Source organism: Meleagris gallopavo, chromosome 2 (assembly GCF_000146605.3).
Source record: "Meleagris gallopavo isolate NT-WF06-2002-E0010 breed Aviagen turkey brand Nicholas breeding stock chromosome 2, Turkey_5.1, whole genome shotgun sequence".
Classification (NCBI taxonomy): Eukaryota; Metazoa; Chordata; class Aves; order Galliformes; family Phasianidae; genus Meleagris; species Meleagris gallopavo.
The window spans coordinates 39,413,843-39,438,142 of record NC_015012.2 but is presented as its reverse complement, the minus strand read 5'-3'; the positions used below and the strand labels follow the sequence as shown (position 1 = coordinate 39,438,142).

Genomic DNA, 24,300 nt, shown 5'->3' with positions numbered 1-24,300 from the left:
TTTTTTTTTTTAAATAGGGCAAGGGGAGGGGGGGAATGAGAAGCCTGGGCTTGCTTATGTAAGAGTGAGTACAAAAGGGAGTTCTAAGACCCCTCCAGAGATCAGGAGGAGTGAAGCAAAAGAAGGACAGGAACTTCTTTGTTGAACAGCAAGCTTGAGAGGTCTGTACTTCTTTATACCTTTATCATGGCTATTGAAAGATGAGAATTGTAATGAAACAACAAATCAGGACTCTCTTTGTACAGGCAATAATTTTAGGAAGGATCTTGCTTCTATGTTCTTGAGTTCCTAGCTGCTGGAAAGCCCTGGGGAAGTGGTGGAATCACTGTCTTTGGAGGTTTTCAAGAAAAGGGCAGGTATGGCACCTGGGGATGTGGCTTAGTGGGTGGGCATGGTGGTGATGGTCTCTCAGTTGGATGAGGTGACCTTAGCGGTCTTTTCCAACCTTATGATTCTATGAAAGTTTTTCAACCACTTTTTTCCCAGTGCAACTTTTCTGCCGCAGTTCTCTTTGGGGAAGAGAGTCATCACAGTTGACAGTCCACTGTCAGCTGACAGGCAGGATACTTTTTCTCTGAGAGGGTGGTCAGGTGTTGGAACAGGCTGCTCAGAGGGGTGGTGGAGTCACCGTCCTTGAAGGTGTTCTAGAAACGTTTAGATGTTGTACTGAGGGATGTGGTTTAGTGGGAATATTGGTGAGTTGTGAACAGTTGGACTGGATAATTTTTGAGGTTTTTTTCAAGCCTGGTGATTCTGTGATAAACTGTCATCTTGCTGAAGTCTAGCTCTTCAAGCACAGCATCATTCCTAAAATGGTGGCAGCTCAACAAAATTAAGCCTGACAAAAAGGTCCATGTATAGTAATTGGGATAATGCTTGTGCTCTCTACCTTAAAAAGGGCTCAGAAGTGAAATGAAAACCTGTAATTAAGTCATACTAGGAAAAAATATGTTCCCAGTTGTGACAATGCATACTCTTTATAATCTTAGAGTAACTTCTTTAGTATAAACTGAAAAGTTAGAAATTTAAGAAATACACTACTGAATGATGCATAATTGTAGGGGAATACTAATTGAATGAGCATACGGGACTGGCAAATTTGGTGGGATTTGTGTCTGAGCTTTGCACTGGGGCATGAACATGGCTGAAATCAAAGTCTTTACCACCATAAGGGAATTACTGCTGTTGGGAACTGTGCCTACAGACAGCAAAAGGAGAGCATGATTCACTGTAGGAGCTGCAATGTGATGTGGTCACAGCCCACAGGGCAGCTGGAAGCTGGGATTACCCAGACTGCTCCCCTTGGGTGCTACAACAGCATTTCTGTATCACATGTGAGGCAAAACGACTTAAGGAAAAAAAGTACAGTGGCTAAGGGTTAGATGATTTTCCATCCAGTACATAACATCTGCAATAAACATGCAAGTCTGGCAGCTTATTACTGAGCAACCCTCATTAAGGATACTTTTCAGTTTTACGGAACACAAGGTGCCCTTTGCTGAAACAGCCCAGACTTCTGTGTTCTTGATACTGAGAACTTCAGATGGAGCTTTCCTTTTCTCTGTGCCCAGGCCTGGCCCAGTAGGATGCAGCAGGCTGGCTGTGGCCCATGGACATGGTGCAGCCCAGCTCGGAATGTGCTGTTAGGCCCAATGCCTCCTGCAGGCCTGACTGCTTTGGTTCCACACGCACCTTCACCAGCCCTGGGGAATGGAAGGCTAAAAAGGGAGATTGCAATCTGAGACCCAGCTCCGTGTCTTCAGCGTTTAGCTGAACACAATGCATTCTTAATGCAAAAGCTGTTTCTCCCATTGCTTGGATGCATGGCTGGGCACCATGCATCTTATAGCCATCTGGAGATGGTGCAGATGCACAGGGCTTGTTCTGCAGCCAGATGCTCCTCAGATTCAGATGGAGAAAACATGCTAAATATTTCAAGCTGTTTGTTTAGGCCTTGTTGCATGACAGCATGCCATATGTGGCTATGCTCAGGACAGTTTTCAAACCTCATTACAGTTTAAGTAGTGAAACTGTTCAAATGAAAAACGGTGCTGCAGAGATGGATGCTTTCTGTCCCTCCATCAGGGCTCAGCTGTCACTGACAGAACCTTCGGTTCCATCACTTCCAACAGCCCAAACTCATCTAAAACTTTTTTCTATCTTTCTTGGCTTGCTTCTTGAAGTCCTCATGTGACTGAACTCTATAGCACAAATCGGGCGTCATTGGCTCTTTAAAACTGAGACCCTTGGATTCCCATTAAGGCCATGGGATTTTAATTATTGACTATAATGATGGTGCTGAATGAGACCATCTATGTCATCCTCAGTTTAATTCGCCATTTACTTGCTTAAAGAGGAAGAGGGGCCATACAGGGGAGTAGATCTCTTCCAACCTATGACTCTATGCAAAAGCTGGAGGTTTCCTTCCAAAGCAGCAGAAAGATCTCTGAATCCCGCTCTTGTCTTCTAAATAGGACTGTAGGAAGTTGAGACTGGGAGAGGCAAATTCTCTGTTACCTGGATCTAGAGTCCTAATCCCTTCTAGTTTTCATCCTCTCCTTTCCAGCACGTTTGCTTTGAGAAGGAAAATGAGTAAATTGTTGATCTTATGGATAGATTAAGAGGATAAAAATTGAAATATCCCACTCACTGGTGTGTCACAATCACACTGACAAGCCACAAGTTAGAGATTCTTATCCAAGAAGAAAAATATCTGATCTGACTGCAAAAACTGCAGGCACAAGGAAATCTGTATTTATTTGAGTCTGGCACAAAATGAGCAGAGTTATTTTCAAGTCTTATAAGCAGTTCTTCTGCATAACAAAACATCAGTGTCCATCTTAGTCAATGTGTAACAGCAGGCTACACAAATGAGCTGGGTCAGGTTAAAGGTTGAGTATTGATCCCTAGGGTTTTCTGTGCATTGTCCAGTGTTAAATTGCACTCGAGTTTCATTGGGTCCTTTCTGGTCCGATTTAACTTTTTTCAGCCTTCCCACCCATGAGGTAGCTTTGTGCAATGCCACTGGAGACATTTGGAAAGGCCCCCAAATTGGAAAGGGCATAAATGCCCCCGCAGCCACCACACACTGCTCAAAAGGAACCACAAGGAGTCTGCCCCAGAGGACAGGGCATCTGTGGGAACAGCAGCACGGACAGTAAGCACACACGGTGGGTTTGCTCTGAATGCCAGTTGTTCAGCTCAAGTTTTCTTCTTTTTCTGAAAGGCTCTGTGTGGATTTATTTAGGGAAATACAGCATGTTTGCTTTCCACAGATCAGGTTGTTTAAGTGGCAGCAGTGAGAACTGCCCTCCCGCTGTTTCTGCCCGTGAGAGTTGGTGTGGTGGCTCTGGGGGAAGCAATCTGCCAGCACCAGCTGCTGTGAGGATGAAGGCAGAGAGTGGAGGGGATAGCAGCACCAGCTACTGCTGCCAATGTGATGATTTAGAAGATGGGGTGGGATTAACTACAACAGCAGAAATTCCTTTTGCAAGCCAACCTGTTAGACATGTGCCTACAGCCTGGGAATGTAAATGCATGTTAACAGGCATGTACCTAGTGAGGTGTCTGTCTAATTACCATGTGTCTATTCCTCTCAGGCTTTGCATTTACAAGACAGTGGTGATATTGCAAACCCAGCATTAGTAGGCATGAAACACCTGGAGATCCCTGAGTGAAATGAATATTGTTTTACCTTGTAAATCAGGCAGGATGTCAGCTCTCAAATGGCTGGATTCCATCCATAGCGCTTCCACTCTATGTAAATTAAAGTGTTGGTGAGACAGACAGTGCACTGTCTTCCTAAAAGTGTCAAGCTACCATGCTGCAGCATTATGGCCCATAAGAAACATTACTCTCGCAGAAGAGTAATCTCTTACACGTTTGGATTTCAACTACGTGAATCTGAAGTTGTAGACTACAAACCCAAGGAAGGTGCAACAGAGTTATTAGTTGTTAAAAAAAAAAAAAGATACAGGAGAAGTGAGAATTATAAGTACAGAAAAGTTGTCAGTGTGTTTGTGTATACAAGTGTATGTGGATATGTCTGTGCACACATACATGTCTGTGCCTTTCTTGTAACCTATATGTACCTGGTCCCTTGTGCTAAAACACTGGCAATGTCCACATTCAGGAGAAGTCTCCATTTCTAGTCAGGAAAAACAAGAGCGGCAGGAAACCTTCTACTGGAGGAAAAGATTGCTTGTGCAATAGAGGAAAAACTGAGTTTATCTTTCCTAACCCTGTTTTTAAGAGATGAAGGTGCTATGAAGATAAATACTTGGTTTCAGTGGCAGCACATTTGTGTAAGAGAGCCTTGAGGCAGTTTGTCTAGAAGCTAGAATGAATGTTTGCACTAGGCTGTGGAAATACAAAGTGCTTTGTTAGTGCCATGCATTACACTGACTTGACATACAGAGCAGGAGAGCTCAGTGGTGGGACCTTAAGAGACCTGGTTTTCAAATCCACTTCCCCTGTAACAGCAGGCAAATCGCTTAGCCTGTCCTTGTGTCAGCAAGATTTAGTGCAGCGGTATGCAGACAGATCTCTGACTAGGTCCTGGGAGCAATATAACTGCATTATTATAATGTTTTGAAAGAACTACCAGTCTAGTTTGCAAGCCTAGCTCATTGTGATATGCAGCCCTGTTTCTTCCAGTGCACGGTCTTCAGGTCGTGACAGTGGGTAATGTAGTCAGGTCCACACTTGGCATTTCTCCATCTGCAGCCACTGAAACTGGTGGTCGTTCCACCCTGGCCTTTTTGTTGAGCAGACAATGCAGGCAGCACTAAACACTGTGCTTCCTGCCTTTGTAACATACAAAGTGCGAGCACCTCACCATAAAGGAAACAGTATTTTTAACAGGCTGATCAGCCTTCTCAGCCTTCTTTCCTCCCTGCTTTTTCTTTCAGCAAACTGTGGAAGTGGTTTTCCAACATGAAGCTGGCAGCAGATCTTCTCTGTTTGCTCCTGTGCTTCACTGCAGTGGGTTGTGACCGGGTCTACGTCCACCCTTTCAGTTTAAATGCTTTCAATGAGAGTGCCTGTGAGGAGCTGGAACACTTGGCCCAGGAAGGAAAGAAAACATTTGTGCCTGCCTCCATTGAATCCCAAATCACACCTGCCTATGAAGAGGATGTGAAGGATGAAGTCAGGCTGGATTCCCCTAGCCTAAATGTCCATGGAAGGCAGAAACTGATCTACCTGAAGGACTTTGTGCATGTCCTTGGCATGCGATTTTACAGTTTGCAGAGGGAAGCACGGCAGGGCCAAAATGTCCTCCTGTCCCCTACCAGTCTCTATGGCTCCTTGGCATCTTTCTACTTGGGTGCATCCAATCAGACAGCTGCTGATTTGCAGGGTTTGCTGGGATTTGTTCCCCCCTCTGGAGACTTCAATTGCACCTCCAGGGTGGATGGGCACAAGCTCCTTGCAAGCCTGAGGACTATCGAAAACCTCGTCAAAACCCAGGATGAGGATCTGCTCTTTTCCAAGATGTTCTGCCTCTTCTCTGCCCCTGGCATACCCTTATCCCAACAGTTTGTGCATAACTTGCTCCCTTCTGCTGATGCTTTTTACACGCGAGCTGTGGACTTTACAAACCCAAGTGAGGCAACAAAACAAATAAATGCCTTTGTGGAGGCCAAAAGCAAAGGCCAAAGCAAGCACATACTGACAGACCTGAATCCGACTACTGACTTAGTGTTCGCAATGGATGTTCGCTTGGCAGGTAAGAGGGAGCAAGTACTCATGTTGGAGGCAGGCTGGGTGGAGTAGAGGTTAGCTAGTCTGCTTCCCAGGGTAGAAAGCCAAGAGGTGAGAGGAAAGAGCTCACTCACATGGGAACCTCGAGCACTGCTCCATGCAGTGTCCTATTCCTGGGTTTCTGCCCACATGCCACCTCCTCTCACCCAGTCTCAAGACAGCCAGGCAATGGAGAAGAGGTGGAGGGGGGTGGCATCAGGGGACTTTTCCTAGACCGGGCAGCTAAGGGTGAAGAAAGGCGTGGGAAGGTGAATAATAGACTACCATGCATGATTTCTTACAAAAAAGTATCTAAATGTCCTGAGGGGCTTTTGGCAAAAGTCATCTGGAAAGTAGGTTTAAAGCAAGCAAAAGCAATACCTTTCTACAGGCTAAAGGAAATATCAAGGTCAGAAAGTAAGCCACCAGTTATGGAAGCTGGGAGAATATCCAAAACTAGAAGTAGGGCAATCTCATAATTATATGGTGTTATTCCATTGCTGATGTGCCAGAACTCCCTCTGTACTTTATCTAAAAGTGTAGCTGGTTTTCAGCATCCTAATGCCTGAATGCAATACCAGATATGGCAAATTTTAGGGCAAGTTGTGTACCAGCGACTGTATTTCAGAAAATTTGCAGTGAATCATAAGTTTCTAAGTGGGTTTCTACTGCCAGCACTGGAGCTCTGGTGTTCATAAAATGCTTTTGTACCTTTATCTTCTCAACTGCAAACTAGATTTCAGATTTCTTTTGCCTTTCATGAGTGCTGTCAGAGGATGCTCTGTAATGCTCATTAACTGATCCCAAATTCTGCAGAAGAGGTGTGACAGACCATCACCTTTTAGTCAATGTGAGGTCTGCCACAGAGATAGCACTACAAAAATAATTTTTGTATTGAAGACTTAGACACGGTCATAAGAGCAGAATTTTCTTTTAACAGAGAATTTTTTTTTCCTCTTCTGTATAGGAAACTTGTAATTTTATTTGCTTAGGAACACATTTTTGAAGGTCTGAATGACACTAGGTGAGCTGCTCTCCCTCCTCTTTCACAATGATGCACTTGAGATGCTGCATTCTCCACCTGTGGGCTAGAGAATATTGGCTTAAGGATGAAATAATTAGATAAGTAACTTTTTATTAATAAACACGGGAAATGGATGGCAGCATTGGCTTGGTGATTTGACTATGGAGGGACAACCATGACAGCTTATGCTGTCTTGTTCCATGTTTTGCCTCTTAGCCATAGAAAGAAGGAAAAAAAACCATTATTTTGCTCTGAAGCACATTATATAGGTTTATCAAACACTTTCAAGAGCCAAAGGATTGATAAAATGATATGGTAGAAATCTATACAAAAGAAAGGCTAAATTTCCTCAAATAGTCTCAACTTATGCTCACTTCTCACAGTTGTTTTCACATTTATAGACTTACTGCTGAGTGGGAACTGCTATTTGCAATCCAGCAGAGAACATTAAGTGCAAATCTTATTGATTCAATTTTTTTTTTTTTGAGGTTGCAAAATAATTACCAACCAGTGAGTGAAGACACTGCAATTGGATGACATGATTTTAAACCCACTGGCAACATTTAGCAAAACAGCATACAACAAAATGGTGATATTCCCAAACAACACCCTTGCTTCAGAGGGCAGACTTTCTGCATCCAAAGTCACGTTACGTGCTCCAGAAGCAATCAGCTTCCTGGCACTTTGTGTCAAGCCTTTCTGGAAGCTCCTTTCATTTAGTGGGAATGCAGAAACTGCCTGGAGCTAATCCAAGGTCTATGCCCTCAGGCATTCACCCTTGCCAGAGGGTAGTGCTGCTTCAGGGAAATGAGTGACAAACACCAGTAGGCAGCCTACTGATCACCTGCTGCCTCACAAAGAGTTGGACGTCACTTTATTTTCCCCTCCTCAAGACCAGGTTAGGTTTTTAAAAATCAGTTACTGTCCCAATTTGATGCATTTAACCTGAAAGTTCAGTTCTATTCATTTCCCTTTTGTTTAATTCTGTTCTTGGGTTCTGCTCTCCTGTGACTAAGTTTGGCAAGGTTACAGATGCTGTGGAAGTGGCTCATAGCTGCTTTCAGGAACTTTCTCATGAGGTGGGGAAAAAAAAACAGTGAGCAACTCTTTTCTGTTATTTTGTTGTGTTCATAGAATGGCTAAGTTTGGGACAGAGCTTAAAGCCTTCCCAGTTCCAGCCCCCTGCCATGGGCAGGGCTGCCATCCACCAGCTCAGGCTGCCCAGGACTCTATCCAACCTGTCTGAGAGCCTCCAGGGATGGGGCACCCACAGCTTCTCTGGGCAGCTGTGCCAGTGCCTCACCTGCCTTGCATCAGCTTCCCTGGCTGCCTCAGCTGTGCGAGGGCACTGCATGAGAGCTGCCCTGTCAGATGGGTCCAAAATATGCAGCTGTTGTGCACAGTCATCACAGCTGTTTGGGGGGATGTAAAGGGAATCCACGTCTTTTGCATCTCACTATAAGCATTCAAGAACTGCTTAGCAGCTTGGGAGGGAGTAAACAACTGAGCAGGCAGAAATTTCAGCCAGCTTTGTAACCCTTTCTGGTTGCAAAAAGTGATATAAACACAGCAGTTTTGATCAGTTGTGATAGTCTGTCCCAGCCTCTGCCTGATGCTACCAAAAGTCATATTAAGGTAGGTACATAGGCTTACAGTAGCTAAATGCAATTGTACGTGTGCAATCCTTGTCAGACACAGTGTGTTATAAACAAACATATCTGCCAGTTAAGGGGCAGAGGGGAGGATGAAAGAGAAGAATCAATTTAAAATTTCTCTATCTGTTTGTTTTTTAGTGAATGCTAAGAAAGCCTCTCGGCTGAAGGAGCCTCAAGAGTTCTGGGTTGATTCAAACAGGGCAATCTCAGTCCCCATGCTGTCAGTAACTGGGACGTTCAAGTATATGACTGACACCAGTGAGACCTTTTCTGCAACTGAAGTCCCCGTTGGCAAGAACGTTCTGCTGGTGCTGCTGCAGCCCATCAATGGCAATGACCTGGACAAAGTAGAGGCTGAGCTTCCCTTGCAGTCATCAGCCTGGCTTGAAAATCTGTCCCCAAGGTACATTTTGGACACCACATGATTTACTATAAGAATGAATGGGTGAGGGGGGGCAGTGCAGCTCTGCCTACTTCCTGCTCTACATCAAGGGTTGGATCCTGCCACTGAGAATGTAACATTTGGTGCAGAGATGCACAGAAACCAAGGGATGCCACATTAATAGTAGAAAAAACTTTCACTGTGTGGCAATTGGACAGATCTATACAATGTGAAATGCGTTACAACAGGTGCGTGATGACAAAAGGACAGGCACAATAGAAAGGTGCTATAAAGGAAGAAGATTGCTGACCCATAGCAGAAGATTCCAAGTTCACAGGAGAAAGCTTCATCAAGGAGGGATCTCCAACCAGAGATCCTTCTATAGTGGCAGTCAGCCCTTAAATGAGGCCTAAGAGAGGTGCAGCCAGGTTCCACCCCTTTCAGTCACGCAGCTGAATTGCCTTCATCTGTGCTCCCAGGGCTGACCAGGTCCTTCCTCCAGGTGCTCTGAGTGGTTCAGGCCCTGACTCAACAGTTAACATACAGACTAGTTGCCCAAAAACTACCCAAACACTCTGCTTTGATACTACAGGATACGCTCTCATATTTTTTTTTTTCTTTTTTCCCCCCCAGAAAAATTAAATTAACTTTGCCTGAGTTAAGAATAGAAGACAGCTCTGATCTACAAGAATTTCTTGCAGATATGAAACTGCCCGCACTGCTGGGGAAGGAGGCAGATCTCAGTAAAATAAGTGACACCCACCTCACTGTTGGAAAGGTACAGTACACATCACTGGTGTTCAGCAAAATATACCTGCTGTAGCTGTATAACTTTAGAATCATAGAATCATTAAGGTTGGGAAAGATCACTAAAATCATCCAGTCCAACTGTCAACCCATCACCACCGTGCCCACGAGGTCACATCCCTAAGTGCCACACCTGTCCTTTTCTTAAAAACTTCCAGAGACAGTGATTCCACCACTTCCCTGGGGCATTCCAGCAGCTAGGAACTCAAGCAGGAAAAAACAAGATCCTTCCTAAAAATCACTGCCTGTAGAAAGGAAGCCTGAACTAAAAATAGTCAGAGCCATTTGGGACACCTGATCAGCAGGGCACATTCACTTGTCAGGGAAAAGGGAACAAGGATTTCATACAACCAAAGTGAAAAGCAATTGTAGAGTTTTTTTCTTGTTATGGAACAAGTATTTCAGTGGCTTATTTAACATCCATGAGCCTGCTGGTTACAGCTGATCCAAGTTACTGATTATTGCGTGTGTTCTTTTATTTACTTAAACTCTATCATGATCCTGATGACTCACCTTTTGTATTACAGATAATGAATAAAGCCTTCTTCAAACTGAGCAGCGATGGAACACATCAACCAGAAGACACCACAGCACAGGAAAAAGATTCAGTGCCACAGGAAGTAATGCTGAACAAACCGTTTCTTTTAGCAGTTTTTGAAGCAAAGTCGAGGGCAATGCTTTTCCTTGGTAGAGTAACAAACCCACTGCAGGAGGTTTAAATGCAAGCACCAAGGAAAAGGGGAGAAGAAAAAAGGATGCATGTTTCCCATCACCTTTTTGTACTCATAAGCTGTTTTTATGATCATGTTGAGTGCTCTACCTTACTTGGAGATCAAGGAGGAAAGGTTTGAAATACTGCTTTTTAAAAGCTAAAAAATTACAACATCCCATCTTTATTTGTTTCATGCAAACCACCCAGTTCTCTTCTTTCCTTCTCCCCATCTTGTCTTCCTTCTACCCCACCATTTTTCAAGGCAGTGGGGATAAAACAGTAATCAGCAACAAGTCAACTTACAATGTTATTTTATAAGTGCAAGTGCCATTTACTACAGAACGGTAGGAAAAAGGATCTCGTAATTCCTTGAGAAGTTACCTTTTAGTTTGATCAGTTTTGCAAGACATCTCTCCAATTTTTCAAATTATCCACAGAGACTTCTAGCTTGATCAGCAGTATTTGCCTTCAAAATGCTGCCAACAGCATGGGAAGGCTTTACTTGTCCCACTGAGACAAGATTTTGCCTTGGAAGCAAAAACACATTTATAGTTAGTTTCTTCTTTCTGCAGCCTAGATGGACACATTTATTTCTTAACTCCGTGGAAAAACTAAAAATAGGGCTGGTAGCATTAATGAGCAGCTGCAGATGAATTCTCATAGCCTGACTGCAGTTTCTCTGATTATTTAGGAAAAAAAAGAGACCTACTTACTATTCCAATACAATTTTATAATTTAGAATATTTACTGAACTGAGAGGCATCTATTACAGTCTTATGGTGAAAAAAAGAACATTACTGGTTAGAGGTCAGATCTGTAATCCTTAACACATCCAAACCATATTTTCTGGGGGAAAAAAAAAAAGGGAACAATTATAGTATCAGTGGCAGTAATCCATACTACTGTCTATACTAATGGTGCGTGTGCTGCTACACATGAATAAAATGGTTTTAACAGTCCAAATTTTAGCAGTCACAGAAGTTGGAAACATTAAACTGGAACAACAGATTATTAGACTTGAACCCTGAATGAGAGAAACTGGGAGTGAAATCTTGGTACTGCAAAACCCTGCAAGAGCTTTCCCTTTGATTTTATTGGCACACAGACTTCCACCTCACACTTTAGATTTGCCTTTGGAGCTGATGGCATTCAGACAGTAACTGCAAACCTCTTTGCAGTATGATACCAGATGTATTCTGCAGAGAGGAGTATCTTACTGTCATCCACAGTGGTACAAATTTCTATCTTACCCAAAACCACTCATGTCAGCAGTTAGCTATCGGTGCTACAGATACACAGTGGATTCTTTTTTAATAAAAAAAAAGACTATTAATAACACAACTCACTCTCGTGAATACTAGGATTTCAAATGCTATAATATCCATGCATTTATCTAATTATTCTGTATGTATTCCAGATGCTTTAACATATAAATACTGTGCTTGCATTATATACAGCAGCAATTAACTATGAATTTGCAAAACGAGAAAGCTGCAAATAAAACCACCTTCTAATTGCTTTGCCACAGTTCAGTTGGGTTTATGCCTGTAACAACTAGATCTCTTGTTCCAACTTTTGAAATTTGCTCTAAATCAGATTTATGTTTTATAAGACAGTAAGTTGCAAAATACAGCCGATGATATAGCTGTAAGCATGAAACAGCTTCCACGTATTCATAAAGGCTCTATTAAGTTATTCCACTTATTCATTGAAGCCAAAAGGTACAACCACAAATAAAATTGCAGACCACAAAAGTTTCCATTTTTACCATGAAGATGGAGTGTAATGTAAGGGAGCCCCTGGCAATGATGCCATTAAGTTCTGGGACAAAACACCATTATTTGTACTTGGGGACTACAACATACTGAAGGACTCTATGCACTGCTCAGTATTACAGAGAAGAGAAACAAGGAAAATACTAGCAGTAGAAAGCACCTGTCCATTGACACCTTGAGGATGAAAAGGAAGGAACAGTGTAGATGCATCCAGCTGGATGCCTAAGTATTAGAGTCCAAATGGATTCATCCTTGGGAACTCGCAGCTGGCTGATGTTATCGTAAGACCTATTTTTCAACGGTCTTGTGAATCTGGAAGGGTCTCAGCTGGCAAATGCAGTCTCAGGATTCAAAAAGTGCAAAAAAGAAAAGCCTGGTAATTACAAGCCAGAAAAGTATTCTGTTGAAAAACATCTGAAAAACAATGCAGCCTTTGTTCACCATCAACATGGAGTCAGGAGAAATTTTTGTTTAACAAACTTATATCTCCTTTTATGACACAATTACCTACTCAGTTGACCAAAAGAGGCCACCTGATGTAATCTTTTTGTATTCCAGCAAAGCTTTTTATAGTTTCTCACAGCTTTCAAATGGAGATGTCCAGCACATAGCTAGATAAAAACATAATATGATGGGTGAACAATTGGTTGGCAGGTTGGGCTCAAAGGGTAATAGTAGATGGGGTTACATCAGGCTAGTGCCCAGTCACTGTTAAGGTTCTCCAGGGCTCTGTTTTAAGTTTAATTCTCTTCAGCATTTTCCTCAGTTACTTAGATATAGGACTTGAAGGCAAACTAAGCAAGTTTGAGGACAACACTAAATCGGGAGGAGCTGTTGACCCCTGTAAAGCCTTGCAGAGACATCCTGACAAACTAGAGAGTTGGACAATCACCTGCTGCATTAAGTTTAACAAGAACGAGCTCCTGCTTCTGCACCTGGGATTGGGCAAGCCCTGGTATATGTACAGACTTGGGGAAGAGAGGCTGGAGAGCAGCCCTGTAGAAAGGGATCAGGGGGTTCACTTGGAAGAAAGAAGTTCTGGAGTCTGTGCTCCAGTATGAAAAAGATAAGCTCTATGTGTCTCTTTTCCTGAATATTCAAATGATGAAAAACATGGCATCTGTTCACTTTCCCAACAACGTTATTTTATTGAGACTTGTTCTGACATCAATTTTATGTCTAAAATTCTTACCAGATATTACTCTTCACTCCATATAGCTAATGAAGTCCTAACAGAAAGGTGGATGTGTTATTCTTTTGTTTTTTTCTTTTTCCACCTCCTCAGTTAATAATCTTCTTGCTATTTAAGCTCCAGCTGCAAGAACTTCAGTACAGGCAGCAAAGCAGATGTCACTAAGAGCTCAGACAGACTTCCAAACCCATGAGGGAGTTTGCTAAGCTAACAGTTTAAAAAGCTCTCACTCTTTTTATAGAATGAAACATATTAAGACAGATTTTCTCCTGGCAGTATTCACACTGTATCTTATATAACTGCGTACTAAACACTACCAAAAACAGCGAAAGCTTCTCAGTCTGCCACTTCTCAGTAACTGTTCTGTTACTGCCACATATATTCTTCTCAGCCTTCTTTCTGTCCCATCAGAATATGGATGCAAAAATCCCTGTGAAACTTAGGAAACTTGGTCTCAATGAATTCTTCCACCACACGTGCAATAATGTACACAACAGGTATTCTAAGCACCATTCAAACACTGAGCTCTCAGCTGTAGTTTACATCAACAGTCTAGTGAATGAGCACCCAAAAATCATGCTCTAGCAGATGGGAGATCTGGAGAAAGAAAACGAAGGATAACAACATGGTTCATCATTGAGCGCAGTCTACAACTATGCATGAAGTCTCAAATGCACTTCCTACTCATCTCTGACTGTGTTACCTATTCTTCACATAAAGAAGAGTCAGAAGGCAAATCACCCTAGGTTTGAGGAAACTCTTTTAAGCATTTAAACCTTAATAACACTTAAAATTTCCAACTATGCAAAGATGCACTTTGTATTGAGGTAGCTAGGTTTCTAATCACAAGAATTCCACATGCATTTCGGCAAAATGGATCTAACTGCAAAAGGCAAATTGATCTATACCAACTCTGAATAAATTCTAGCTTAATATACTAAGTTCTAGTTTGAAGGGAAACAATTATGGAAGCAATAGCCAGAAAGTTAGGTACTGGTATTATAAACGACTTTTTAATTATACAGTACCTTAGGAGCTTTCTGTACAGAGCACTTCTCACCAACAAGGTCCATTAAAAAATCTGTAAGATAAAAACATCTGAAATCCTAACAAGAGCTAACCATGACTCATGATGAGGGAAAGTTGATAAATGCAAAGCAACAGCAATAAACAGCGGACAGCTATTCCTGTGAACAATTTCATTACTTCAGAAGAGCTGTTCCTTTGGAAGATTTATACAGCTAGCAATATATTTGATTCAAAAAACAAATGGGACATCAGAGTTAGGAAGAAAGTTTATTACATACTATTTTCATCATATATGTTCACTCTTCTACATAACAAGATTTACAAGAAAAATAATGGAAACATTTTCTTCCACTTCCCACTTCTGCAGTAAGAAGTTTAGAACTTATGACTGCTTTCCATATAATGGAAAACTATTGGTAAACTCTCAGTCTTTTGGTGAAACAAACAGAAGATGCACCGATTTGTTGCTTGAGATGCAACAGGAAGCACTTCATTGCTACTTATTTGGGAAAATAACAAATAGTTACATTCTTCTTCATTGATCGCATGTTTTCAAAACCACTTAGGATTGTTCCACTGTAGCCTGATCCTTGGCACTTAGAACAAGCTCTGTAAGGGCTGAAAAGCTTTTTATGTTGTTTGTTTCCAGTCCCATCTTTCGTATCTAAAAAGAAACAAAAGCAGCATTGATTTTCTTTAAAACAACAAAAGCTCATGTTCTTAAAACAATTGGGAAAGCATGTTTTATCTTACATTAATGAATGGTAAAAAAAAAAAACAAAACCAAACTGCATACAGTGCAACATATGAAAAAAAAAACCTTATAAAACTTTGCTCAGTTAAGTCTTTCCAGTTAACTCAATGTCTCAGAGTAAAATGTTTGACTATCCTCTTGTAACTAAAGCCATTGGAAGTTTTCCAATGAAACAGTCAAAAAGAGAAACTTGGCTGTAACTATGCTTTTAACACACTGAATTCAACTGAAGTTTTTCTCAAATCCCAAATCAGTGTTCTGAGTAAAGTTTTTAATACAAAGATACATCCAACAACAAGCAACAGTGTGATAATGAAAGCATTCCAATAATCTGTGAGTCTATGATTCTATGAGCCACAGAATTTCCTGTTGGGTGAAAACTCTACAGAAAGATTACTATAAGAAATTTCTTATCTAGGAAATCCATTACTTTAACAGTTAGAAAAACACAACAATGATAAATCTGAAAGTGCAATGAAATCTAAATATACTAGTAATGAAATTACTGAACACCTGAAGAGGTGTTCATTGCTGGAACTCCAAATTTCGTCCAAATGTACCAAATCAGCTCCTAAATGATTATTCATAATCTTACCCAATTCAACTTAAATTCACATTGCAATATTGTTATTGCACATAATAGGAACACAAAAACCAAGAACCCAACTGATGCTCCTAGCTAAAAACTGCCAAATGGTATTTCCTGTTAATAACTTCCACACCTCCACTTAAATCACTTTCCTTTCAGTTAAGCCTCAGAAATGAGAAAAGCAGCAGTTTACACACAGGCCAGATGCATCTGCCTGTTTTAATGCAGCCACAGCATGTGCTTATGAACAAGACTGATGACAACTGCTTGGCAATTAATGATGTAGACTACACTTATTTGTTTATATCTGCATATTACATATAGAAATGACGACTACAAATCAGTACGTTTATACAGTTTGATACAGCTACTACACATATTTCATGGACAATCTTCTTCCACTTGTTTTTACTTTGTTAATTAAAGGTTTCATATTTGGCATTGAAAAGAGCTTACTATTGCATAACCCAACAAATAAGAAATCCTCAAAGCTCCTGGATGTAAACCCTTGTAAACTATGCATTAAGGCAAAGCTGTAAATACCCAGAGAAAAGGCAATCAAAAACTGAAGCCATAAAGTCATTTCTACTGGAGCAGAAAAGGAAATTCCCTCTGATTTGTCCACTTAGTATTTCTTTTTAGCTTCTGAGTACTAAGAAATATTTGAATTTGGAACATTGAGAAATACAAGATTTTTAATTTATGTAAGAAGTCACAGGAAAGCATGCGTTGCTCAAGAAGACTCTACAATCGCTCAGGTTTCAAGTCATCTGCATTACACAGCTGTAAAAGCCAACCACACAAAATGTATGCAAAGTTTCACGTTCGAAAAATGAAGCTGAACTTCCCTCCTGTATCTCACTCCCTTCCCAAAACCAGTAATAGCAGTAAACAAATGTTTTCCCTTTTAACTTACTTGCTCTCCAAAATACTCGACATCTAGAGCCAGCTGCAGTCGGATTTTATCATCATCACTCATACCCCCATTTGTACCAACAGGGTTCAAAGCTGCAGTCCTCCTGGCTTGCTTCAACCTTTTTAAGCTCTCTTCCATCTTCTTAACGGAACTCAGAACATCTGATACCGTTTCATAATACCTAAAAAAAGGCAAATTAATGAGAGCAAAAGTTTTACTATTACAGAAAAGCCCACCTGCTGCACAGAACGTTATGTATGGCTCTCTTACCTTTGTGTGCTTTCAGAGAGGGCGCCTTCCAACCACTGATGGATCATGGGCTGTTTCAGTACATTTCTGTACTCATTCTGCAGTCGGTAGAAGGGCTTAAGAGCGCTGTCAACATAAGATGAAGCTTTAGTTGGCACTTCCTGGGAGATGACAGAGAAAGAAGGTGGAAAAAAAAAAAACAACCTGTAATTTATCTACTGATAAGACAGACACCAATTACAGCATATATGTAGAAGACAAAGGGCATATGTAAGCCAAGAAATAGACACCTATTCATGCCCAATCAACAAAGAGGTCTGCATATGCAGGAAAGACACTATGACAAAATCATTCAGTAGTGTTATTCTATGGAATATACTACGGAACAATATCCAAAATGACCAAGTTTTTGAGGATGCATGTGCCAGCCAGCTACTCATATCATCAGGGCACTTCCTACTCACACTGGCCTCAAGAAAAGCTGAAAAGACTCAGTATATATGATGTACTTTTGTCAGAGTAACTACTATCTTGTATTATACTTCACTAAATTGAAAACACTGCTCCTTCTATTATTATAGCACCCTATTACCTCAGCATATTTTCCTGAAGAATGCTTTTGGGATAACTCCAATATCCCCCCCTTTGCTACCCTCTTCTCAGCTAGTCTTGCGGATGCAAAATGCTTCACCTCTCCAGGGCTAATGCATCCAAGAGCTTGGACAAACCTCATGCATTGCAGAGAAACCAAACACACACAGGATACAAATACAGGGTACACCTGAAATACCTGTTACTCAAGTTTTTTTTACATTGCCATTTTCTTACACGAGACCAAGTTAGCCACAATAACAACCGTACAGCCTGGTGAAAACAAAATCACAGTAACAAAACAAGGCACTATCTGATTTGCGGTTTTTTGGTAACATAGGCCCACTAACCACATCCCTCAGTTCCACGTCTCCAAATTTCCTGAACACCTCAAAGGACAATGACTCCACCACCTCCCTTGGCAGTCCATTCGACTGCCTTACCACTCTTTTGGAGAAGAAATTTTTCCTAATATCCAACCTGAATCTCCTCTGTTGCAGTGTAAGGCCACCGTCTCTTTGCCTGCTTTATCTGGGAGAAGATGTTTCCCACCTCACTACAACCTCCTTTTGGGTAGCTGCAGAGAGCTCTCAGAACTCAGGAAGACATTCAGCCTCATCTCCCTTTGGCTCCCTTCCTTTCTAAGAGGTAAATGGTAATTACTAAATCATCAAAAGTTATAAAATAGTTTTGTTGACTGCTAAGCAGATACAGACAGCCCTGGAGCAAAATGTACTGCTCAGTTAGTATTCTTCACTCAGACTCCCCTGAGATGTATTTTTAAATCTGCAGTCAGCACTGACCTTATTGGTTCTCCTATATAATCTTGGAATTTCCAGTGCACTCTTCAGGTAAGTGAAAGAGGACTCGCTGAGATCCTGGATAATCCTGTTATTCAAGGTAGGTATGCACGCTGTTAACGAAGTCTTTGAGTCTTCCAAGGCTCCTATTGAAGTAAAAATACTGAAGTTTAAGATGAGCTACCCTGCCCCATCACAATACAAATCAGCATCATCCCCATCTCACTGTCCTAGATGGCTGCTCCTGGTGTCAAATACAGGACAGTTAATAAATATATACATACTAGCCATTTATAAGACATCTCCACTAATATCAGCCATTCCTCAGCCAGAAAAATGGATACACAGAAGAAACAAACAAACAAAAAAGGTAAAGTGACATTCTCCAGGTTCACATTATTTTTCCAGCAACGTACCAGCAATTTACCAATGTAGCAAGGGGCTTGAATCAAAAAGCTCAGATCTACCATGGAAACTGGGACTGTAAAGTTCTTTTCCACAGTATCTAAATTCCCCAGGGAGTAACTGGAACATGCCTAATGCACACTTGCAATTGTCAGGAGACCATCTACTGAGTTGCAACATACACAAGCTCCTACCTCTCTTAAAGACTTAGACATCTACCCGTAATATTTTAGTTTCAACTGGATAATGCAAACCATCTTCTTTATTGTTCTCTGTTTTCCTTACTACAAGAGTTCAAAGATTTTGAAGATATTGATCTTCCAGGTTCCTTGCTTCATGGAGAACCATCTTAATTATTAGACAAGTTCTCTCCCAGAAACTACTTCAGACACAGTAAACTTTAATGTAATGTTTTCTAGACTTCACAGTTCCATTAAGGCAGTTTCTATTTCTCAGAATCACAGAATGGATCAGGTCAGAAACAAGCACCATTACATAAACAAACAAAAAACACTCCTATTTTCAAGTTTTTCATTGTAAACAATAAAACTGTTTAAAAGCTGATATGGTTCGGTTAGCAGAGGGACTTGGGAAAGGGGGAAAGACTGAATTCAGTCTCTCAGATTTACCTTCAATACAAGACAAATTCTTGAAGCCAATCATCTCAAGTTTTGGTTTAATCATTTCTAAGATGTCAGGAATCTAAAGAATGAAACGTAAGATAGACACAATCTTATTATAAACATATTTCAATAGCTCTTCCTACACTCGTCAAGTTAGCAGTGTATCAAAAGACCCTTTCAATTCTTCTCTGCTTTTTTGTTATGTTTATGGAAACCCAGACTTGGGTTAGTGAGAATATTAATGGGAATTAAGGCCTATTCATTCAATTCCCTACATTACCATTTTTGTCCTCAGAGAAAACAACTGACAGTTCACAAAATATTATCGACCCAGATGCTGCTGCACAGGATACAGAAATTTCAGTCTTACTGACTGAACTACATTAGAAAAGTTCCCACTGAAAGCATATTAATACTATATAGCTCTTTTAAACTTTCTGGATCGTTAGTAAAACATGATGATGATAGAACTCTTGAAGAGTTCTTTTATAAAAGAGAATATAATTTTAAAGCCAAAACTGCACCACACTTTGAGGCCAGAGATCTTACAGGCAAAAGTGAGACTCTGGGACAGTGCTATCTGCACCAAAAATGAGCAGAAACATTACAGGTGTAGAGTCTATCAGCTACTGATTAAATATCAGAAGTTGTTTTTCCTGTAACTTGTAACTCAAACTATGTAGAGGATAGACCCCTTATTGCAGGTGATATTTTCTCTATCAGACTACTCCAGTTTAAGCATTCAAGATAAATTTTAAAAAAGTAGTACTTTTTTTTTTTAATTTAATTTTGAATTAACAAGATCCAAAACCAACAACATTGGCACACAGACTGACAAAGACTTCTGTACGTGAAGTCACAAGCACCAACCTTTTCCTGGAGTTTATCCAGATCTGCAGCAACATGCACCAGCTGAGTACTGGATATGGAAGGCAAAGGCTGACTTTCTGGGGAAGATCCATTCCCTTGGTCCTCATTAGAGCTGAGATTTACAGAAGTTTCCCTTCTACCAGCTGGCATTATTTTTTTGCTTTCTTTTGTATTCTCACTGGAAATGGGCCTTACGGAAACCTGAAATGTCAAATTGAGATGTGAATCCTGGCAACAGTAAAGGCAGTTAAGGTTGCATTTATAGAGACAGTATATAAAGGATTCATAAGTTTCTGACATTATAATGTTGCAATTGCAAGAGATAACTGTATTCCTCAATTACATAAAAAGAGATGATTTTAAAGCAGATTTTGGTGCACTAAGTAATTCGATGACTTAGAGCTTTTTTGTCTCTATACAACAAGGCAGTACAGTTGTGGAGTAATTTTCACCAGTGTGGTGTTCAGATGAACAGACCTGATTATTACCCACTTTACAGAAACTGTTTGTACCTGTGGACTGTGTGGGATGGGTAATTTTCCACTGCAGAGACAACCAATTCCACTGCTAGAGTGTTTGAGTCAAAGCCAACAATTAACACACAATCTATTCCACTATCACACTTTTGAGAGGAGTACTCAGGGATATGTCTAGGAGAGTTTTAAGCATTTTCTAGGCCAATGAAATCACCAAATGGAGGAGTTTGAGTCCTTCCCAGTCATTCATCCTCCCTTTTGCTCATATCTGTGCAAGGCTAGCCAAGGTCTTGCTTGGTTTCAAGAAACATAACTCATGGTTGTCAATCATCTTCTTTCTCCCACTTCCTCAAGCCCTCTACTGCAAAGTGCACGCTTCACTCAGCTATCTGTTTTAATTCTGAGACTTATCAACACTTTTCAAGAGACAATTCAGCTGAAAGAACTGTACCATTCAATCTCACAAGGAGTGTTGTCTTTAGCAACCTAAGGGGAATGTATAGAGGAGATGGAATCAGACTTTTTCCTTAAGTTAAAATGACAGGGTAAGAAGAAATGGACAAGTGCAACAAAGGCAACTGTATCAAATATGAGGATATTTGATTATGAAGGTGGTCAATCATTGGAAACAGGCTCAAGAGGCTGCGAAGTCTTCACCTTCAGATATTCAAAATTTAACCTAACAAGGTCTTCATAATCTTACCTATGTTGGCCCTGTTTTGAGCAGGAATTTGGACCACATGACTTCCAAAAGTCCCTTTTATCCTCAATTATTCCCCAATATCAGCTGTGGGTTTTTTGTTGGTGGTGGTTTTTTTGTTTGTTTGTTTTAAGAGGTCTCTTACAGATGGACATAATCTTCAGAACCATAACTATGCTGTTCTCTTACCTCATTAATGAACACAGAGTAACGTGCCAAAATTTGCAGACTAAGTTTCCACAGGCGGTGTGCTAACAATGGTAAAAACATCTGATCTGACCAACACTTCAAAAGACTCATCCAGACCATGTGAGTAGCCAAAAGACAATATGAGCTGCCCTCTAAAAAGAACAAGGCAACAAAAGTTAAGTTCCTAAGCACACTCTTGAAAGATGTTAATTACTGATGTTAATAAATGTATTATTCAACACTTAACAAAAAAACATCCTCGAGACACAACCACAAAGATAGCAAAGATGATTTATTAAACAAACTCTGAAAATACTACCTCCTCACTCCTTTAGAATATTGCCTAATGACATGCATACTTTGGAGGGCCTTATGCAAGAGTAAAACTGTATTAGCACTGAACTATTGTTCCCTTCATAGTTAAGTCTGAGTAACATACTAGAAATAGATACTGAAAACACAGTGGGAATATCCGTATTGAAACCAAATATTTATAAAGCAGTTTATGCACTAATATTTTTTCTCTTGAAAAATACTGAGGCTGAAAGACCAGCTGAAGTGCCTCTATACCAATGCATGCAGTGGGAAATTAGCAGGAGGAGTTGGAAACTGGGGTGCAATTGAAGAAAATCTTATTGTTATCATGGAAACACGGTAGATGAAAAACTTAACATGAGCTAGCAATGTGTGCTTGCAGCCCAGAAGGCAATGGTATCCAGGGTGTATCAGCTAAATGAGAGGTGATTGCCCCTCTCTACTCTACCCCTGTGTGGCTCCATCTGGAGTACCATGTCTAGGTCTAGAGCCCCCCAACACAGGAAAGATATGGAGCTTTTGGAGGGTTGAGAGAAGGGCCACAAAGATGATCAGAGGACAGGAGCACCTCTCCTATGAAGACAGGCTAAGGAGCTAGATTTGTTTAGACTAGAGATGAGAAGGCTGCACAGAGACCTCATTATGGCCTTCCAACATTTAAAGGGAAATTGTATATAAACTTTTTACATGGGTAGATAGTGGTAGGATGAGGGAGAATGGTTTTAAATTAAAAGACGTTAGATTTAGATGTTAGGGGGAAGTTTTTCATTGAGAGGGTGGTGAGCTCCTGAAACAGGCTGCCCAGAGAGGCTATGGATGCCTAATCCCTGGAGCTGTTCAAGGCCAGGTTGGATGGAGCCTATGGCAAGCTTATCCAATACTTGATCTAGTGGATGGCAACCCTGCCTGTGGCAGGGGGTTTGGAACTCAATGATCCTAAAGTCCCTTTCAACCCAGATTATTCTTATGATTTTGATTTTATAGCATACAATACAAAAGCTAATTAATACGACCACGAGTTTATAATAAATGCCTTGAAGTTGTAGGATTTACTCACTTCATCTTCATTTGTTTTTTTTCCTCCTTAATTCTTTAGTTTAATAGTTAAAAGTTCAAAATATTACACACAAGATGTGTATAAATATATGTATACATACATATGTGTGCATTATATACAGACATTACTTTCCACTGCCTTCCTCACAGGTATTTTACTCAATTAACTGAAGTAAAAGCTTGTCTAATTAAAATATACTTCTAAGAAATAGCTTAGGTTTGTCCATCCACTATAATCTTTTCTAAGCTTGCCTTCTCCCCAGCTCGTAAATCAATGTACATGTTTTGAGTAGAAGTCAACAATGCAAACCACAGAAAGCCTAAATGCTGCCAAGAAATAGACATCTTCCTCTCCACATGTAACAAGAAAAGTGTCCCAGCAACAAAGCATAACCTTTTGGATATCACACGCAGGTTGCCAAGTGGAAATTTAGACCTTTTTTGAAATAAGAAAATAGATCCACAAACATGTTAATTACTGCTACCATAAGAAGTGTTTTTAGTAAGTGAAGTGATCACTGAACAATGCTTTTACATTGCCTTCCCCATAAAAATGTAGTCTACTGTTAAATCAGTTCATAAAAAAAAAAAACAACACAGCAAAAGTAAACACTGAGGATGCAAGTCAGTAAATGATGAAGAGGCAATAATCACTGCTACTTAAAATACAGCTTCCATCACAATAGGGGAAACTATTATTTTCAGTGAAGTTTACCTGGTGCTTCCTCTAGGGAATCTGAAAGTGCAGTTTCTAAGGCCCCTGCTATTTCTCTAAATCTGAAAAACAGAAAAGTTTTGATTATAAATAAAGCATTTCTTAAATTGATGGCTCAATACTTTTCAATGTTCAGTCTCTATGCTATTAGTGTACACACACTGACAGATTATACATTCATTATTTTCCTCAACATAACCCAAGATACAAATAAGGCCAACAATCTTGTAAGTACTTGAAATACAACATTTCATTTTATATAGGCAGATTTTAAATGTACACATTACAAATAAATATACAACTTAGAATTAAGATCATGTCAAGTATTTAGATTTTTTTTATGGAGAAAGGTTTGTGTTTGTGGGCTCTTTTTCCTAATTGTTATTGTTTTCACACTAGAAGTGAACACATTAACTCATACTTACTTAAGCTGGCCTTCAGGTATGTCACATGGCTCTGGGAGCCTTTAGCATTCTATGTGTTTGTTAATGGAGAGTGGCATAAGGTTCTGCAAACAACTCTGTACCTGACAAAAATCAATAGTTCCTCACAGGATGCCCTACCCTCCTCTTTTTCTTTTTTGCCTTTTTTTTTCTCCCTTGAAGTTTAACAGCAAATAAGACAGTGTTTCCCTTGGGTAAAAATGTAATCATTAATAACATTTTTATTCCTAACCTGAAATAAAACTATATTTTGAACTTCTCTACAGAAAGCTTTTGTCATTCTTCCTTATT

General features: G+C 40.3%; 2 protein-coding genes across 3 annotated transcripts in view; one reads left to right on the top strand and one right to left on the bottom strand.

Moving 5' to 3' along the window:
• Window positions 1-78: 78 nt before the first annotated feature.
• AGT (angiotensinogen) lies at window positions 79-11,022 on the top strand. 2 transcript variants are annotated; one of them, XM_010707024.3, is made up of 5 exons: window positions 79-161; window positions 4,911-5,728; window positions 8,560-8,824; window positions 9,437-9,581; window positions 10,138-11,022. In XM_010707024.3, the coding sequence occupies exons 2-5, from the start codon at window positions 4,936-4,938 to the stop codon at window positions 10,327-10,329; spliced, it is 1,395 nt and encodes a 464-aa protein (XP_010705326.1). In that variant the 5' UTR covers window positions 79-161; window positions 4,911-4,935; the 3' UTR covers window positions 10,330-11,022. The 2 variants fall into 2 exon arrangements, with proteins under 2 accessions (XP_010705326.1, XP_010705325.1); XM_010707023.3 differs by lacking the exon at window positions 79-161 and adding an exon at window positions 2,991-3,170.
• Window positions 11,023-11,171: 149 nt separating this feature from the next.
• Window positions 11,172-24,300, bottom strand: part of COG2 (component of oligomeric golgi complex 2) — a 34,270-nt gene continuing 21,141 nt past the window's right edge. The window contains exons 12-18 of the mRNA XM_010707027.2: window positions 21,481-21,632; window positions 20,116-20,316; window positions 19,252-19,324; window positions 18,221-18,363; window positions 16,848-16,987; window positions 16,578-16,758; window positions 11,172-14,982 (exon numbers count right to left, since the gene is read on the bottom strand). Coding sequence (XP_010705329.1) covers window positions 14,881-14,982; window positions 16,578-16,758; window positions 16,848-16,987; window positions 18,221-18,363; window positions 19,252-19,324; window positions 20,116-20,316; window positions 21,481-21,632 — 992 coding nt within the window. The 3' untranslated portion in view covers window positions 11,172-14,880. The remainder of the gene's footprint in view (window positions 14,983-16,577; window positions 16,759-16,847; window positions 16,988-18,220; window positions 18,364-19,251; window positions 19,325-20,115; window positions 20,317-21,480; window positions 21,633-24,300) is intronic.

Coding starts and splice junctions, on each gene's coding strand:
- AGT (XM_010707023.3), top strand. CDS start 3,067: ATGCCCCCGCAGCCACCACACACTGCTCAAAAGGAACCACAAGGAGTC. Junction 5,729..8,559: donor AATGGATGTTCGCTTGGCAG/GTAAGAGGGAGC, acceptor TTTGTTTTTTAG/TGAATGCTAAGAAAGCCTCT. Junction 9,582..10,137: donor CCCACCTCACTGTTGGAAAG/GTACAGTACACA, acceptor TTTGTATTACAG/ATAATGAATAAAGCCTTCTT.